Raw genomic sequence first — 17,741 nt, 5'->3', positions numbered from 1 at the left:
ATGATTCATTGTTTGTTAAGGCTATATCTATGTATCACCTGTAGTTCTCGTAATACTGTTAGAGGTCTAGATGATTCACTTTGAAACTACTGCCTCAAGTGATCAGATTTGATGGATGCTGAGAGGGCCCCTCACTTGTCCTGTTGTCTCAGATTCCACCGTTATCATCATTCCTTTAGATTTATATTTCGATTTTGTTCCGTAATTACCTATTTAAATGTAAATTGCTCTGTAACCTCTTAGTAGTCTTCTAAAGATTGGTTTTCCTTATTAAGACTAAGGCTCCACCAAAGAAGGACGCAGGCCAGAGATCCGGGCCGTACAAGAATAAAAGAAAGACTGGAGACAGACATACACCCTTCACAATGAACGTAGGGCTATAATTTCTTCTTAGGTATCTTTCTTGGCCTGGGAAAGTCTTGTCTGTTTCCCCCAGTTCCGACTGCCACAGTTTTACAAGACGAGCCTCAAGGGCCAACACTTCTGCCCCTTCCCTAATACTCGGCCCCCAGATATCGATGGCCCTGCCCCTCTTGCTTGCAGAACCACATGGATCTCGCGCTGTAGTTGGTTGTGAGCTTGCCTTGTCTCCTCTAGGAGACATCCCAGGAGTGGTATATATGAGCCGGAGACCTAACTTCGCTGACGGTGACAGAAACTAGGAAAGGCGAGTGTCACAAAGCAAATTTTTCTTCATTGATTTTGCAAGAATATTCCTGATGCAACACAGCTGGGAAGGGTAGCATTCCATTCACCCAAATTAGGCCCAGTGACATCAGCTGTGTTCCTGTGTATGATTCATGAAAATAGGCAGACACGGAGGCTTGCTGTGGGAGGCGGGAAAGGATTTTGGGACGGAGAAACGGTTTCTATCTCTTTGGCTTTGATACCCAGCTCCGCTTGAGTTATTTTTCTCCAAGCCTAGCTGACTGGCTAGAATATGTGGACAGGGAGGATAAAGTATTATGTCTGCAAAGCATAGCGGTGACTCAGCATTTAATACCTGCTCCTTTGACACAGACTGTGGCTTAACACAATTTATGAGTTGTTCATTGTCTCCGAATCCACAGTGGAATTTTGGTGTCCTAGTGAAACATGGGTAGTGCAAGGATGAACTCTTTTAGCAAAGGGAGGCGTTTCAAAATACCTCAGGCACTGTCATGGTGCCACGAAAAGTGCTTTGGAGTAGAAATACCTGGGGTTGAATCCCCGTCCTGCACGTAGAAGCTGGTGACTCGATGTGAGTTAGCCTCCTAGCTCTCCGGACTTGGTCAGGGAAGCTGGAGATGACAGCGGGGGAGCAGTCCTTCCTGCCAGCGTTGCTGGGGGTACTTGGCAGGAAGGCAGGATGGTTGAGGGGCACACAGCACAGCACAGTCTGACACCCAACAGTCATGAAACCTGGCTCATTCCACTTTCACGTATTTTTTTTCATGAAGATCTTGGGCTCTGTTTGACTGAGATTGTGTATATAGCTTTGGGAGTGCCCCCCCCCCCCCGCTTTTTCCCAATGTACTAATGGACGCCATGAAAATACATTTAAAATGAGGCAACATTTGTGCAAACAAACTGGAACAGCCAGAGATGGAAAGAAGAGATCTTTATTATCGTTCATTACATTTTTTTATGTATGCCACTATGATGGATTCGCTTGGGAATAAAATCTCTGCTAATTATTTAGCTACCTATTCATTTGATTTTCATTTGTGTTGGGCTTAAGTTCCCATAAGCTAATTACCATAATTTCATGAACACCATCCTGGCTTCACTGTCATATTGGCTCACACTTTATGAGGGAAAGCCGCATCTTTATGTGATATCTTTGGAATAGAAGAGAACCTGGTGTTCTACTCTAGTAGGAGTCACCCACGACTCACTTTTAGTATTCATCTGGCCATATTAATTCTTTATTATTTTTTTTTAAATTAAGATAGAGAGGTAGGGTGGTGGGGAGGGAGAGAGAGAGAATCCCAAGCAAAGCTCCATGCGCAGTGGAGAGCCTGATGCAGGGCTCCATCCCACAACCCTGGGATTGTGACCTGAGCCAAAATCAAGAGTTGGACGCTCAACCAACCGAGCCACCCAGGCACCCCTGGCCATATAAGTTCTCCTAGTATTCTACATATGTTCTGACAGAGCAAGATCTAAGAAACAGAAGGAAATGACTTTGAGTTGTGATTTTAGGTAACTGTCGACCATTATTTCTAGAGGCTTAACTGTTCACTCCTTCCAGATATGCAAGAAGAGATGGCCTTTGGAGGGACTTGGAAGGAAGTGAAGGTGACTTCTGGTGTATTTTAAGTCATAATTTAGGTCACATTTGGGAAAAGGAAAAAAAAAAAAAGCTTTGCCGTCGCTGTTGGGAACCATTGGCCCAAGGAAAAGCAGTGGTTCAGAAACTTGCCTTGAACTGTTTTTCTTTAAAAAAAAAAAAAAAAAAAAAAATCTCACACAGAATGGAAAGTTTGGGTCACAGGTGTAAACCCTTAGGCCTTGCTTCCTCAGTGAGCTCAGAGCTGGTCTCAAGGACAAAAAAAAAACAAAAACAAACAAACAAACAAACAAAAAAAAAAAAAAAAAGAAGAGAGAGAGAGAGAAAAAAGTTTTGCATTAAAAACAGATTTACCTCTCCAGGCAGAGGGATGGCTATGAACACAGTCTCTGTCAGGACTGGAGTCAGGAGGGAGAGTTGGAAACCGCAGCTATGGACTTGAGGTGTTTATTTTCTCCTCTTCTCTTTCCTAGTATGTTGAATTTTGCTCATGGATTTGGTTTTGCTTCAGAGTTCTTTCTGTGTGATAAGTGAAGGTTAGCTACTTGGGGACTGGTAGTTAATTTGAGCCTATGGGCAACTCCCCTCTTGCCTGGGATTCTATTTGTAACATTCTGCTCTGTGGGTTTAACTAAACTGTCAGGATGGCAGAGGGCTGAGTTATTCGAGTTCACTGTAGAAAGCTCAGGCAGGAAATGAAACTGTTTAGCACCCCAGAGAAAGGAGTTGCAGCAGGGAAGGAGAGAGTCTGGGCCCAGAATCCCCTGTGATACTTTGTTTCTCTGGAAAATTATGTGCTGAATGTCTCCCTCTCATCCCCTGAGGACGTACAGACAATAGATTTTAAAGCGGCCTCACCTCCAAGTTTTTACCCCCACCTTTGCCAGAGCACAGACTTGATCTAGTCTTTTCTGAGTGGGAGGCAGCTCGCATCCCACTCCATCCTGGGGCCCGAGTGGTGGCAGAGGTGATGAAGAGTGTAGGGACAGGCTGAGACACATCCCCAAAGGACAAGAGTGGACCAAGACTCTTCTTGGCTTTCTTTCGAAGGTGCTGGTAAGCTGGCCCTGGGGCTGAACTGAAGCCAGCCAGGGTGAGAAGGTCAGGGAGGTGTGCCTAAGTTAGGCCCTGACTCCTATTTCAACATGATGGAGTTCCTATTGTCCGCTCTCTGCAATCATTGCATCTGGTTCAAAGATGGTCATTGCAACTTACTCAAGGTTCTCCTGAGCTTTAAAATTATTTGCTTAATGCTTTCAACCCACTGCCCTTGCTGCTGTACTACAGAGTTAACCTTGACCAGGTAGGAGGGGGTTGGTGGTACCCGCAGCCTGCTCACAGTTTGGGGCTTTGCTACAGGTGGCCAGGGGTGGCCTCATTTTTAGGGGCGCCTTTGAAATCAGCATCAACAAATCCTGCTCATCCTCACGGGAAGCAAAGTGGTGTCGATTTTATGGAAAGAAAAGATACAGGAGCATATGAAAGGATCTAGAAAAGCCCAATATTAATGAATTGTAAGTTGATTAAAAGAGAATTCTTAGAGCTGGAGCTTCCCCAAATTAATTCAAGCAATGCTTTTATTTATTTTTTTTCTTTTGGTATCCTGAGTTTATCACTCTGCTGATTATCCAAATTCTTCTAAGCCCTCTCCCAGGTTTTAATTTTTTTTGTCCTCTAAAATGTTTAAGTCGCTTGTATTTTTTCCAAAGTGTCACAGTTCTTTAAATATCAGTGCTTTATTTTACACACTGAATCTCAGTGCTTTATTTTACACACTCACACATACGTGGCCTGTCTGTCACAGGTGTGTGTTGGGAAAATCTTGGAAGATATACTAAAAATAGCTAGGCATGGGAACTTAGCTTTTTAATTCTAACATTTTGCTAATTATAAGAGAAATGTACTATCATTGAAGAAAATTAGAAATATACATTTTTAGGGGCACCTGGGTGGCTCCCTGGGTTAAACCTCTGCCTTCAGCTCAGGTCACAATCTGAGGGTTTTGGGATCGAGTTCCGCCTTGGCGCCTCTGCTCAGCAGGGAGCCTGCTTCCCCCTCACTCTCTGCCTGCTGCTCTGCCTACTTGTGATCTCTGTCTGTCAAATAAATAAATAAAATCTTTAAAAACATATATATATATACACACACACATTTTTTGAATATGCTGATAAAAATAAATTATTCCCAATATTACCATCCAGGGTATTGATTTTCTTAGCTAGGGCTCAATGTGTATGTGTGTATGCTAACAGGTGTATGTGTGTATGCTAACATGACCAAAATTACTTTATTTTTGTAATCTGCTTTTTCATTAAGTGATATGACAGGCTTTTTCATTAAGTGATATATTAATTAGAGCAATGACCAACGAAACTTTCTCAGACTCATTTGAGAAAGATTATTATTTTATTTTGGAGCAAAATGAAAAGTGTGCTCCGTTAGAATTAGAAAATGTAGGACTAGAGCCCCTCAACTGCCCCCTCCCCCATCTCATTTCAGCACCCTCTCTTCATAGATAAGGAAAGGGAGCCCTGGACAGTGTAGGTCATGGGCAAGGTCACACTGGAAATCACTGACAGAACAGGGACTGGAATCCGACCCCGCTGCCTTACAGCCAGCTGTGTTTTCTCTCCAGTACAGGCCTTTGCACGGGTTTTGACTTTCTGCCCGTGAACGAACTTCACGTTCGTGAACCTTTCGAATCTTAGTGCAAAGAAGGCATGAACCATTCAGACAATGGGTTTGGGAGCAGGGGGAAGAGGGACACAAACTTGGTTGCTTATTGGACAGGTGGCCGAGCTTCTCAGTGATAGGAAGCTACCATTTGGGGTAATTCTGTCCCTCCCAGCAGGACACAACTTTATGCTTTGCCAGGTGTCATCTTTGCTTTTTGACTGTTGCACAGATGGGTAGGGATGGTGTTTCCATTGAATTAGTGACTTAAACTCACTAAGTCACTTAAATTATTGACTCAAGAACATACTAGCTGTGTGTGAAGCTCTAGTTCTGGTTCATAGTGCGCACTTGGGGGCCTTGAATGTGGGGCTTCTTGCATTGTGCGTGTATGTTGTGGGACAGAGTTTCTATCTGAAATGGTGATAGCACGTCCTCGGGATAGCATTTGTCCCATTTGTTCACTTGATTTCTCAACAAAAAATAATGATCCCAATCCAGAAATTGTTGATAGAGACGGAAGGTGCTCCTCTTTTTTTTTTTTTTTTTTTTCCTACTTTCTACTTTCATTGTCTTTCTCCCTCTCTGGTTTTTTCTTTGTGCAACCTACCCCCCCCCCCCACACACACACACACTCTGTCCTCCTTGTGTCTTCTGAATTCTCTCACTGTTCACTCTTTGCTGTGAGAATAACACCTGCGTGTGTCCCAGGACCAAGGAGCTCCTGAGCGCCTGTTAGTGCATGTGTGTGTGTCCCGGCATCGTCAGGATCTCTACACAGATCCCAGGTCCTAACCACCACACTCCGCAGAAAGAACATTCTGAAGAGTTGCAGGAAATAATTGATCAAGAGGTTGCTCTGTGCAGGGCACATTGGAATTTAGTTAATGTGTAGCCTGAAGCAGAAAGTGTCTAACTGCTTTCAAGGCCCTTTGAAAACGTGTACAAGTATTTGGTGAGAACTTCAGAACTCAGTTAAGCTGTCTTTGATTCCAAAGATATCCCTAGGGCCAAGTGAATAAATTACAGATGCTTTTTAAAAAAAAAGAATTTTTTTTAACTTAATGCCTATATTTTTTTTTTTAAGATTTTATTTATTTATTTGATAGAGATTACAAGTAGGCAGAGAGAGAGAGGAGGAAGCAGGCTCCCTGATGGGCAGAGAGCCCGATGCGGGACTCGATCCCAGGACCCTGAGATCATGACCTGAGCCGAAGGCAGCGGCTTAACCCACTGAGCCACCCAGGCGCCCAACTTAATGCCTATATTAAATAATTGATTTTTTTATGAACCAACGTGACTAAATATGTTAATCAAGTTATTGCTGAATTTGCTTAATTTCCCCCACATTTTTTTTAAGAATGTTGCGTTTAAAGAGATAGTAACAGGATCCTTTGTTGTCCTTGTACAACAGTCAGGGGGAAGCCATGCTGCATCTGTGAGGTGTTGCAGGTCCTTTCTGTGGAGCTCTCTTCACCTTCCTCCCCCACACGCTCTTGCCTAGATTACAACTTGTAGAAAGGGTCTTTTTCTCTGTATTTAATATCTAGCACGTAGGGCCTCTCTTTAGGGGTGTATCGACTAGCTTCACAAAGATGCTATTTGGGGCTTGAACTCAGTGACTTGCTAAGTGGTACCTTTGTACCCTTAAAGAATTCTATTGAATAGCTTTCTCTCTACTTGGAGGCAAGTTCAATCTCTACATCTCTATACTTTGTCCTTGCTTCATCTGACAATTGCATAGGGCTGCATGTTGTAATTATGGGTATTTTAACCCATGCTTTTACATTCAGTCTCTTTCTCTTTTCAGAAAACCTTAACGTTCCTTGTTCTATCTTGGTTTTATTTTTAAACTTCAAGGTCTCCTGGAAACTGGGCATTGGAAGAAACCTTGGGAGTCGGGTAGTCTGGTTCCTGCCTCTTTCATTTAAATGGGCAGGTGTGGGAAGTTGAAATTTCCCTCCTGAAAACACAGGGGATTACCGGGCAAGTTTTCTGAGATACTGGACTTGTGCCTGAGGTGGTCACTGTTCCTTCCCTTGGGGTTTTGACACCTATCCCCACCGTATTTGCATGACAAATGGGGAATGAATGCAGAGTATCTTTTTGTTTTTCTCACTGAATATCCTAGGATATTTCTAAAGGAGGGGTTAATGGGAAGCTCATTTTCTCCTGTTCTAATGACTTAGCTATATTCTCCTAACAGTCCGAGACACCCATAGAGCTGAAGAGGCTGCTGTCCTTAGGGAATCTGAAATTGACTAGCATCTCTCTCTCTCTTTTTTTTTTTTTTTAAGATTTTATTTATTTATTTGATAGAGAGATCACAAGTTGGCAGAGAGGCAGGCAGAGAGAGAGGGGGAAGCAGTTCCCCGCTGAGCAGAGAGCTCTATGTGGGGCTCGATCCCAGGACCCTGAGACCATGACCCGAGAAAGCAGAGGCTCAACCCACTGAGCACCCAGAACCCCTGATTAGCATCTCTTATGAGCCTTCAAGCTTTTTGGTAATGTTGGTATCATTTCTCTTCCTCCTCCTCCTCCCCTTTCTCCTCCTCCTCTCTTTTTGGTTAAGAGAAAGGAAGTAGGTCAGTTCTGTGCCAGTTTCAGGTTTTTCTACATTTAACATTACAAAGGGTCTGAGTTGGCTCAAAAAAAAAAATTTTTTTTTTCACCAAAAAGGTAAAGAAACAGTTGATACTTTCTCCTAAGAATGAGACTTTATCCAGTCAAGTTTCGATAAATCAGTTACACTGATACGCTTGCTGTGTGACAGACTGCAACTGAACCTCATTATTCATACGTGTCTGTGTGATGTTACCGAATCAATTTGTGCTGTATCCATTTTGCACTCATGGATGGTTCACGGTCCCTTATGAGCAGACATAGTCAGCAGGCAATAATAGAAGACAAGGAGCCCAAATGGATGGGGCCCATAATCCTTTGCTCCATGGTGCTGGGTCCATTTTTAACATTCATTTTGAGTGGGTTTGTTTGTTTTGTTTTGTTTTGTTTTTAATTCTGTCATCAATGCGAGGATGGCATCCGCAAAATCAAAAAGCAGATACTTCACAAAGCTTGACAAACCATTCTGCCTTAATTCTAATCCAGATTGTTAAAGGAGGGGACAGAAAGGGTCTCTGTGTCTTCTGATTAACAGAGCAGACCATTCCTGCATGCAGTTCTTTATTGGCTCTTGTAGCCATCTGTGGGGCACAGTCCTCTTTCCTAATTCAAAAAGCAGCATGAAACCAGAAAAGCTAAAACCCGTACTCAGATTTGTTACCTTTTCAGTAGCTAAACAATCCTAAGGACGGATGTTTGAGTTCGTGAGACAGGAGAAGAAAGCATAGGAAATGCCTGGCAGCACCCATAGCCCAGGTGCCCCGCCGGCTCTGGGGTATGTTGGAGCAGCAGGCAGGGTGGGGGCTACTACCCTGGACCCTGGAGAAGGGACCGCCATGTCAGCCCACATCTCCTCCTGTGAGAGGCTAGGGGGGCACTCCCACTGAGGAAGTGGGTCAACTCCCCTGTCACACTTGGAGCTGCGCACGTTCTCTGCCCTGTGGCGTTGCTTAACAGCTCAATTCTGGCCACTCTTCTCCCACACTAGTGCACCTATGATCTTTTTGTGGAGGAGGAGAGCCACCTCACAGGGCCTTCACCTCCTCAGCCCTCCCGGTCCTCCAGGAAGTTGTTTCTGCACCATCGTCCGGGACACTTAACTCTACTCTGAGCTCAGTCGCTAATAAACCTGGTTGTCTTCCCCAGTGACTCCACCTCTGGTGGTGTCACATGTGTAGCGGTAAACTGGGAATAGGATGGGTGACCCCAAGGCCCTCTGCACTTTAACCTTCCCTTTGCCCATAGTTCTAGACTTTTTTGTTGTTCCCGGCAACATTTTGGTTTTTTGTGTCCTATGCATAAGCAAAAAAAATAAATAAAATAAAATAAACAAAATCCTATGTGTTTTAATGGATAGTTAAGTCCTAAAATGAAACAATGTTAATTTGAGAAGTAAATTTAAAGAAAGAGATGCAAGGGGTACCCAGCCCACTCAGCTGGTAGAGCTTGAGGCTCTTAAAGAGATGCTTCCTAAGTCAGAGAGCAAAGATTTGTCAGATGAGCATTTACCAAAAAGTGTATTTTGAGTTCAAGGTAAAAAGCAAGACTTATGCCTAGAGAGCTTCTATGAGAAGGAAACTTCTGAAAACGAAGCTCTGGAATGTATTGGAATATCCATAATGTCCTGAAATTTCCAAAGAAAAAATGAAAATTATGTTGCTTTCTCCCATGAGGTAGAAGGAAAGATAAAAGTTTCTGTTGCTTATAACACAGAAATGGCAAAACAAAGCAAAACTTTCTAAGACGCTTAGTCTTCCACAGAGAGACTCGGTCACTTTAACAAATGTTTTAAATGGGGTTTTGAAGCAGAAGGGAGTTCAGTGCTTAGTTTCTCTTATGACTTCTGCAAATAATTCATGATCCTGACCTGCACTAAGGTTTTCCAGCACTCTGTTTTCTGCATCACAAAATTGCTATAATAAAGTATTTATTTATCACCATGGTTTATTGTCTGCTTCCCAAAAGGTGTAAGGAGTCCGTGTTCCAGGCATCCTTTTTCTCCCCTCTGGGCCCTCTGCTGTCCTCGTGCTGTCCTCGTGCTGTCCACCCTGCCCGGATTGCCTCTGCTTACTCGAGATGACTCCTGTGCCAACTTTGACTCTAGGAAGGCTTTTCTTTTCTTTCTATCTTTTTTTTTTTTAAAAAAGATTTTATTTATCCATTGGACAGACAGTAGTAGTAGACACAAGTAGGCAGAGAGGCAGGCAGAGAGAGAGGAAGGGAAGCAGGCTCCCCGCTGAGCAGAGAGCCCAACGCGGGGCTCAATCCCAGGACCCTGGGATCATGACCTGAGCCGAAGGCAGAGGCTCTAACCCACTGAGCCACCCAGGCGCCCCTCTAGGAAGGCTTTTCTTATCTCTAAGGATCTATTTGGGATCCCATCTTTATATTTCAAAACATAATTTCAAGTCACCCTTACTAGGATTAATTCTGTGAGCACAGGGAATTATTTTATTCATCTTATTACCTCATATTCAACATAATGCCTAATGTAGGGAAAATTTAGTGAAGGCTTCTGAATAACTAACTGAAGGCTTATCACATGAGACTGTAATAATAATAATAATAATTTTTAAAGTGTAAAGAAGTGAGGGAAAAAAATATATCAAAGATAATATCTTACTCTCTTGAAGCATTAAATTTAGCTGTAGGCTGCTTGGCAGCCAAGCCCAAGAATAAATAGAATGTGGCCAAAATATAGTAGAAAACAGTATGGTTTAGAGGGATCGGCAGGAGACTCGGAGCAAGAGAGAAAGGGATTTGCATCCAAGCTCCACTATTTACAGTGACCTTAAACAAAATCTAGAATCTCTCTTTCTCTCCTTTCCTGCACCTGCAAAGTGGGAGTTAACAGCTACATTATAAAGTTGTCTAAGGAGTAAATGAATTAATGTACATGAAGTAAATATAGTTGTTGCTCAAGAGTGACATATTCCAGAAGATCACTATGGGTTTTTTGGTTGCAATTTTAAATTAATAGGCTTCACTCTTTAGAGCAGTTAACTGTTGGGATTTTAAGTTAAATATGGGATTGATAGGGTCAGAAGCCAAGTAAAATAACCTTATCTCTAAAGACTATTTGGCCGTTTTCTGTCACCTCAATGGACTACAGTATCACGTGGCAAATGAGCTTCCTTTGGGAAAAGACGCCTTTAGACCACAACAAGTCAGCAATAAAAGTCAAAAAGGGGAAGTCATGAAAGATGTGTTTCTTTCCATTTGGAATTTAAAATTTCCACATTTGTCTGTTGTAGAACAAAATGAGGGATAGTTTGCAGGGGCATTTGAATAGGTCATTGCACCTGTTCACTGGTAGGTTGACTGGAGGGCCTGTGAATCTGTGGGCCCTGTGGACCCTGGACAAAGGGGAAAGAGTGTAGAGTGTTTGACCTGCTGAGAGGGGTCTCCCCAACTGAAAATCCACAGTGAGTGTGAAGGAAACTGTATCCGAGGGCCGAGCCACTGCCTATTCAGGGTCATGCAGATTCTTAGGAAGCTCTGCGAGCCACAGGTAGCATTTGTTTTAAAGGAAGTGGATTTTCAAACCCCAGAGTTCTTGCTGGGCTGGCACGGACCTGGGGAAAGCTAGAGCCGACAGGCGCTCTTGTGGATAGAAGGTGAGCCGTGAGGGATCAGCACACTTCCACCCCTACCCCCACCCCCACCCTCACCCCCATGTCTGGAGCAGCAGTGAGACCAGACTGATTTGCTGGAACACGAGTAGCTTGTTCACCTGCCACAGGCGAGGAGCCCGGCCACTGGCACACTTGCAGCAGCGTGTGGTGTCAGAACAACTCGTCTTAAAATGGAATATTTTTCAGCTCTCTGGAGGCTTTGCAAGATCTGAAAAGATTTTGCTTCTGTGGACTGGCTGCAACACATGCCGCTTTTTACCTCTCTACCTAGACGGAAAGCACTGTGGCCCACTGCTTTGTTCAAACAAGCCCACTTGGAGAGATGACAGTGCAGGAACAGCTGGCTTCTTCAGGAGCTGATGCGCCCTGCCCTGATGTGACCTGAACAGTCACCGCTTCCTTCCTTCTTCCTTCCTTCACTGCTTAAACAAGTTTCGGCATGTTGGAGAAGTAGTATGTGGGAAATGGCCTAGAGCCCTGGGATAAAAATAGATGTCACACCCTAGTTAGGGGAGGTTAAATTAACTTGAGGTTGTAAATATGGACACCTTCTGTTAGGAGCCCAACCGCACACTCCCCGCCCGAGAGCTCTTCCTCGGCCTCCTCGTGTGGACTAGAGACCTGTAGCTGGTCGCTGGGTTCCTAATTCGTTTTCAGTTAAGGGCTCTAAGGTGAAGTGACCGTTCACGTCTCTCGTTTTATATTATGTCTACCAAAACTAAAGTGGGGTTAGTGGCAAACAATAGCAGAGTGGGGAGCATTTCCAGTCGGCAGATGGCATTTCTCGGCAGGAAGGATTCCAAAATCCTTCCGCACCCGGTCAGGATAGTTTGTGCGTTAAAGTTGTTCGGAATTGATGTTCATGCTAACTGGACCAGCGTGTTCCTTTTCCAGATTGTGATGCTTGTGAAAAGGAATAATTCACGCTGAGTAAAGTGGAGAGCACTCTCCATCACCACATGGCAACTGCGAGCTTTAGCAACAGAGAAACTGAGGCATTTGGGGGGGGCTTACATTACAAGCCTGTGTGTTGTTCCAGAGAGGTTAAAGACAGAGTAAGGAACTTTGCATCCTAACCTGATGCAGTACTTTAAATAATAAACTTGATAAAAGCAATACCTGCTACATACGTGGCAGGACGATTCTCCTCTCCGTTAAAGATTTTCAAGGAAAGTGCTGGTTCACTTTGAAGGCCACCTGCTCCTGAGTTCCCAGTGTGGTTGGTTAATAAATCCTTATCCCACAAAGAATTTTAAAAATGTACCAGCTTACAGAGGTCAGAGGCTAAAGCATGGAGGTGTTTAATGGGCATTTTTTTTTTCCGGCTCACTAATAGACTGTTGACATGGGTCTTTTGTGAATTCCTTGGCTGACTAAGTGTGTTCGTGATCTGAACGAGGGGAGGAGCAGAGACAGCTCAGGTTTCAGGATATAAGGTTTTGTTTAATTTCAGTCAATCATTTGTTGATGGCAAGTACACCAGACGGAACGCATCCTCTAAATGCGCTCTGAGAGCTTTGGGTCCGTGCATGTAAGTCATCTTGCCTGCCACAGCACCACATCCTGCAAACCCCTGTGACACTGACGGGGACCAGATGTGTAAGGCCACGGCAAAGACATTCGGTTTTGACATCAGCTGACTGACAGTTACATTTGGAGTTCCCGGTTGAGGGTTTGAGATTCTGTCTACCACCAGGTAGATGAAAATATGCATTTAATGTTATCACGTGCCTTTGAGCAATTAACTGAAGATAAAACCACCCCTGACCATGCAGCTGAGCTTAAATTAATCTAGTTTTAGCTCTTTCTTGCTTACTCGCTCTATTTTTCTCACACTGTCTCATTTTTATAGCCGCAATGTGAAGAGAGTTTAAAAAAGTAAAAATTACATTTACAAACAGGTATACAATCTCCCCCGCCCCCAACCCCGGAATGTTGTCTGCCCTATTCTATCCCTGTCCATCTCTAAAGATACTAAACATGATAAACTTGTGAGCAAATAAAGACATACATAATACATTTTATATTCTTACTCTAACAAAATGACCTTATATTTATTACGGGCACTGAAAATGTTAGTATTTGCATATTACAAAATTTCTCTAAATTTTTACTTTTATAACTTCTGGAAGTTTTCTATTTCTAAATCTTGAGGTTTAAAAATTTCTAACATAAGAATAGTAGTTGGAGTCGATTACCATTCCAAGTACAAAATTCTTTGCACAAGACTAATGGGAGGCTGAAATTATTTTAATTTAAAATTGAAAGAAGCAGAAGATCCCAAAGTGAGCTTCAAATGATGAGCTGATTTTAACATGGCATTTTGGGTGACTAAATGTCTATTCTTCGTCTAATTTAAAAAATATAGCTATATTTTTATCAATACTTAGATAAAAGAAGTAGAAACAGAGAAGGAAAAAGTTCTATTTATAAATCTTAAAATAATTTTTCATTGAGGTTAGCCCAAACTGTCTTAAAGTAACTCTTAAAAGTGGGTTTCAATTTTCAGTCTTCAAAATTTCAGTGGCAAAATCTGAATACATTTTTACATTTAACAAGCTTGAATATTGGCATTTGCTTTAGTTTGTATAAAAGCAATTGCAAAGTGACAGAAGGAAAATGTTTGCACTAATTATGAAGGGAATGATTACTTTTGTTCATATTGGAACCCCTTTAATGTTTGAAGAGTGGGTTAATGGTGTTGCGCCTTCATTCAGCTGTTCACCCATCTCTCTCTCTCTCTCTCTCACACACACACACACACACACACACCCTTCAGCTGGCATTTTTGCCTACAGTCTGCTGAGAGCTGATTATAGTTCTAATCAAAACTGTCCCAGTCAGGGGAGACAATTAACCTGATTTCGGGTGTGGGGCCCTTAGCATCACATGGCCTTGAAGACCCTTGAATCATATCAACAGGTTTTCAGTAATACCTGCTCTACTCTACCTGCTGTCATTAGGGTCTGCCTTTCATCTCTGGAATTGTTTGAGTTTGTGAGTTCTTGTTTATTTTAAATTGAGACCACAAGGTATTGAAATTTTCAAAAATGGAAACTTGGCAGCCCTCATTGCTAGTGCCGTTTTAAAATCCCCTAGTCAATAGCTCCAAAAATCATGAAATCAATTACCTATAAATAGGTTTCCATTTGTTTCTGTACTTATGCACTTGTGGAACTCAATTTATAGAGTTTGTATCCTATGTAAAATGCATGTCAATGCAGTACATAAGACAGACTCCCACATGTAATAGGCCTAGCAGATTTTAAACCTTAACTTAAATAAGAATGACATAAAACCCATTTGGCATAATACATTTTCATATTATTTTAAAGATTTTATTTATTTATTTGAGAGAGAGACAGGGACCATGAGCAGTGGTGGGGGGAGAGATAGAGGGATAAGCAGACTCCCTGCTGAGCGTCTAGTGGGAAGCAGACACGGGGCTCCATCCCAGGACCTTGGGATCATGACCTGAGCCTAAGACAGAAGCTTAACCAACTGAATGACTGAGGCTCTCTGAAGATTTGCTGACTATATTAGCCTGGTCATTGTCTGAATTTACTAGATTCTTGAAGTTTTTTAATCAGAAGAGCCATGTCTTTTTCTTTTTTAAAAGATTTCATTTAATTTTTTTTTAAGTGATCTCCACACCCAACGTGGGGTTTGAACTTACTACCCTGAGATTGAGTCGCACGCTCTACCAACTGAGTCCACCAACACCCCCAAAAAATACAATGCCTCTTAGCAATTCTTTTATTATCTACTATGTCCAAAGTAGCCTCCATATCTTTCTCATTGAGCATTCTGCCAGTTTTAGAACTCAGTCCAGAATACAACTATGCTGTAAGATTTTATAGTCGAATATATACTATTTATTTCAATATCATTTAAAATGCTATATTATCATTTAGAAGTAAAGCATCTTCAGAATGAAGCCAGAAGATGAAGTAGAGATTTATTTTAAAACTTTATGAGACTTGGGGTGCCCGGGTGGCTCAGTGTATCAAGCACCTGCCTTTGGCTCAGGTCATTATCTCAGGGTCCTTGGATCGAGTCCCACTTTGGGCTCCCTCCTCAGGGGATGACCTGCTTCTCCCTCTCCCTACCACTACCTCTGCTTGTCCCTGCTCTCTAGCTCTCACTCTGCTCTCTCTCTCTCTCTCAAACAAATTTTTTAAAACATTTAAAAAAAAATAATTATGAAACTTGTTATTCTTATATAAGGATACAACATTCGTGTAAATTTTTTAAGAAAGAATAAAGGGAAATCAGGCAAGCATTCTTTTTTGGCTATTTGAAAGACTAAGCTTTTATTAAAATATTAATTTTATGTTTTTGAGTTAGGTCTTTGTGTGCATATCTGGCTGTTCATGCGTTATCTCGTGTGTATGCCTTCCAGTTCTTATGTTTAGCTAATGACTCTAACAGGGATGATCAATGAGAAAATGATTCTTTAAGGGTTTAACATATAAGGAGACGATAATTTGTTTTATATGAAGAGATGTTTCTTTCATCATAGTTCTGATCATTAAATGAAAATGAGGATTCCCCAAAATTGAAGCAATTTTTACAAGCAAATGTCAGCTTCATGAGTCTGGCATTTCTTACACGGATCCAGGCTTTGGTAATTTATATAGTTTCTTTATGCCTATATTTATTCATTCATTTAAGCTTTCATTTTAAATAAGTGAAATTTGAATAAGTGAATTCATTAATTCATTCACCATCATTCTTCCTATGTAAATAAATCTGCAAATATAAACATATTGATTATATATATGCAATATGATATTCATGTATTTATTCTGCACCTCCAAAACAGTAGTTGATATCTCTGAATGTATTTTTAAGGTTCCTTTTTCTTTATATTTTGCAAAATTTAGACGTACTTGCTGGATTTACTTGTGATTCATTTTTGCAGTTTATAGCTTGAACAATCTTGCGTGGGTTTTGTTTTGTTTTGTTTTGTTTTTTGCTTTGTTTTGATTTGGTTTTTTTGTTTTACACATATGCAGAGACAGCTAATACAAACCAAAGTAGCTGATTTATCCAGTTGCTCTATGGGCAATTAAACCAGGAGTATTATCTCAGCAGGATTAAGTGGGCAAATTACACATGTGAAGTAAATGGGTCTTTGACGTTTGAACACATAGGTATTACTGTACAAGAGGCTACATTGAGATTCCTATAGAGATCAATGGGGGGTTATTGATGAACACCAGAGAGTAGAGAGGTGATGTCATAAACTTTTAATAGTCTAATAAACTATATCTAAGGTTTTCCGTGTTGGTGAGATCTATAGCTTTTATGCGATAGAGTAGTGTGGTCCTCTACGCACTGTGAAGAGAGTTCTCTGACTCCCCCAGGGATTAACCCGAGGGATCAAATGCCAAGACCACTCTGGGTTTCCTGCAGTTGTCTAAAGAAAATGAAAAGCCTCCAGATTACCTTTGTGCCGTTAAGAAAAGTAACAAATGAAAAAGCATGATGGCTTTTTAAATGTTACTTAGGAGTTGCGACATATAAGCAAAACTCTCTTATCCGGGTTGGTTTGCGTGGTCTCTGGTTGACCTCAGCAAAAGTATATAATTTTAGAATTCTGAACACCCCCAGTGTGTCCTACAAAACAGAGTCCAGTTCATGTGAAATAATGAGTACTTTGTTGGAGGATTTAGTAGATGAACCACATACATTCATTACCCTCGTTTTCACCCTGAGCCCTCTAATTGCTCAGTCTTTCATGCTTTTATCAATTAGAAGCAAAATTTAAGGAGCAAAAGTCGAAAAAAATTTGAGTTACAGAGCAAGACTTTCAAGCAATGGGCTGTCATGAGTATTATGTATGAATTACCACTTTGAACATGCTTAAAGACATCAGGGGGAAAATACTTAGTCAGCAGAACTAGTTTAGGAAGAAGACGAGCAGGAGAATGGCAGGAGGCAGTTCCCAGTCCAAGGCCTGTGACTTAATTTAAATCAAGTCACCATTAAGCTGATAGCACAGGTTTTCAGGAAGTGAAGACGTTGCTGTCATCTAGAGAAGCCAAGAACTTTGCCTTCGGAATCCTAAACTCAAACATACAGAGGTCCCAGCGTGCCTGAGGGCCATTTTGTTTTGTTGAATCAAAACGACCAAAAACCATTTCTGTTTGGCACATTTCTTCCCCTCTCTCATAAGTCCCCTCCTTCTTCCTCCTACTAAAGTTGAGGCCTATAAAGTATTTCAAGGCTTTCTGTCATAGGTAATCCAAATTTATTGCCCAAAATAACAGATCATTTGAAAGGACATGATTTGCCTCACCTCTGGGACCTGCAGGTCTATCTACCATGCATAACAACAAAACATTTATGTCAGCATATCCTTCATCAGAGAGCCAAAAGGGAAAGTTAGAGAAATAAAAGAAATGACCTCCATCTGCTTAACATATTGTCAACAGTTTTGGAGAGAGACAAAATCTTAAATTACCCCCGCACTTAAGGCACCTAATTACCTTCCAAAAGACTTTGGAAGAGAAGAAGTTTTATCTGTCCAGAGA

At 41.8% G+C, this 17,741-nt stretch overlaps 1 protein-coding gene across 4 annotated transcripts in view; it reads left to right on the top strand.

Moving 5' to 3' along the window:
* EFNA5 (ephrin A5) overlaps positions 1 to 17,741 on the top strand; it is a 412,066-nt gene that overhangs the window by 323,749 nt on the left and 70,576 nt on the right. Inside the window, exon 1 of one of the 4 annotated variants that reach the window (XM_059175613.1) lies at positions 2,572 to 2,715. The exons of the other annotated variants lie outside the window; for them this stretch is intronic. Within the exon in view, the coding sequence (XP_059031596.1) occupies positions 2,705 to 2,715 (11 nt within the window). The 5' untranslated portion in view covers positions 2,572 to 2,704. Of the gene's footprint in view, positions 1 to 2,571; positions 2,716 to 17,741 lie in introns of those variants that run through there. 4 annotated transcript variants of the gene reach the window in all.

This window comes from Mustela lutreola, chromosome 5 (genome assembly GCF_030435805.1).
Source record: "Mustela lutreola isolate mMusLut2 chromosome 5, mMusLut2.pri, whole genome shotgun sequence".
NCBI lineage: Eukaryota > Metazoa > Chordata > Mammalia > Carnivora > Mustelidae > Mustela > Mustela lutreola.
Note: the sequence above shows the minus strand (reverse complement) of the source record. Positions and strands in the feature narration are given on the sequence as shown.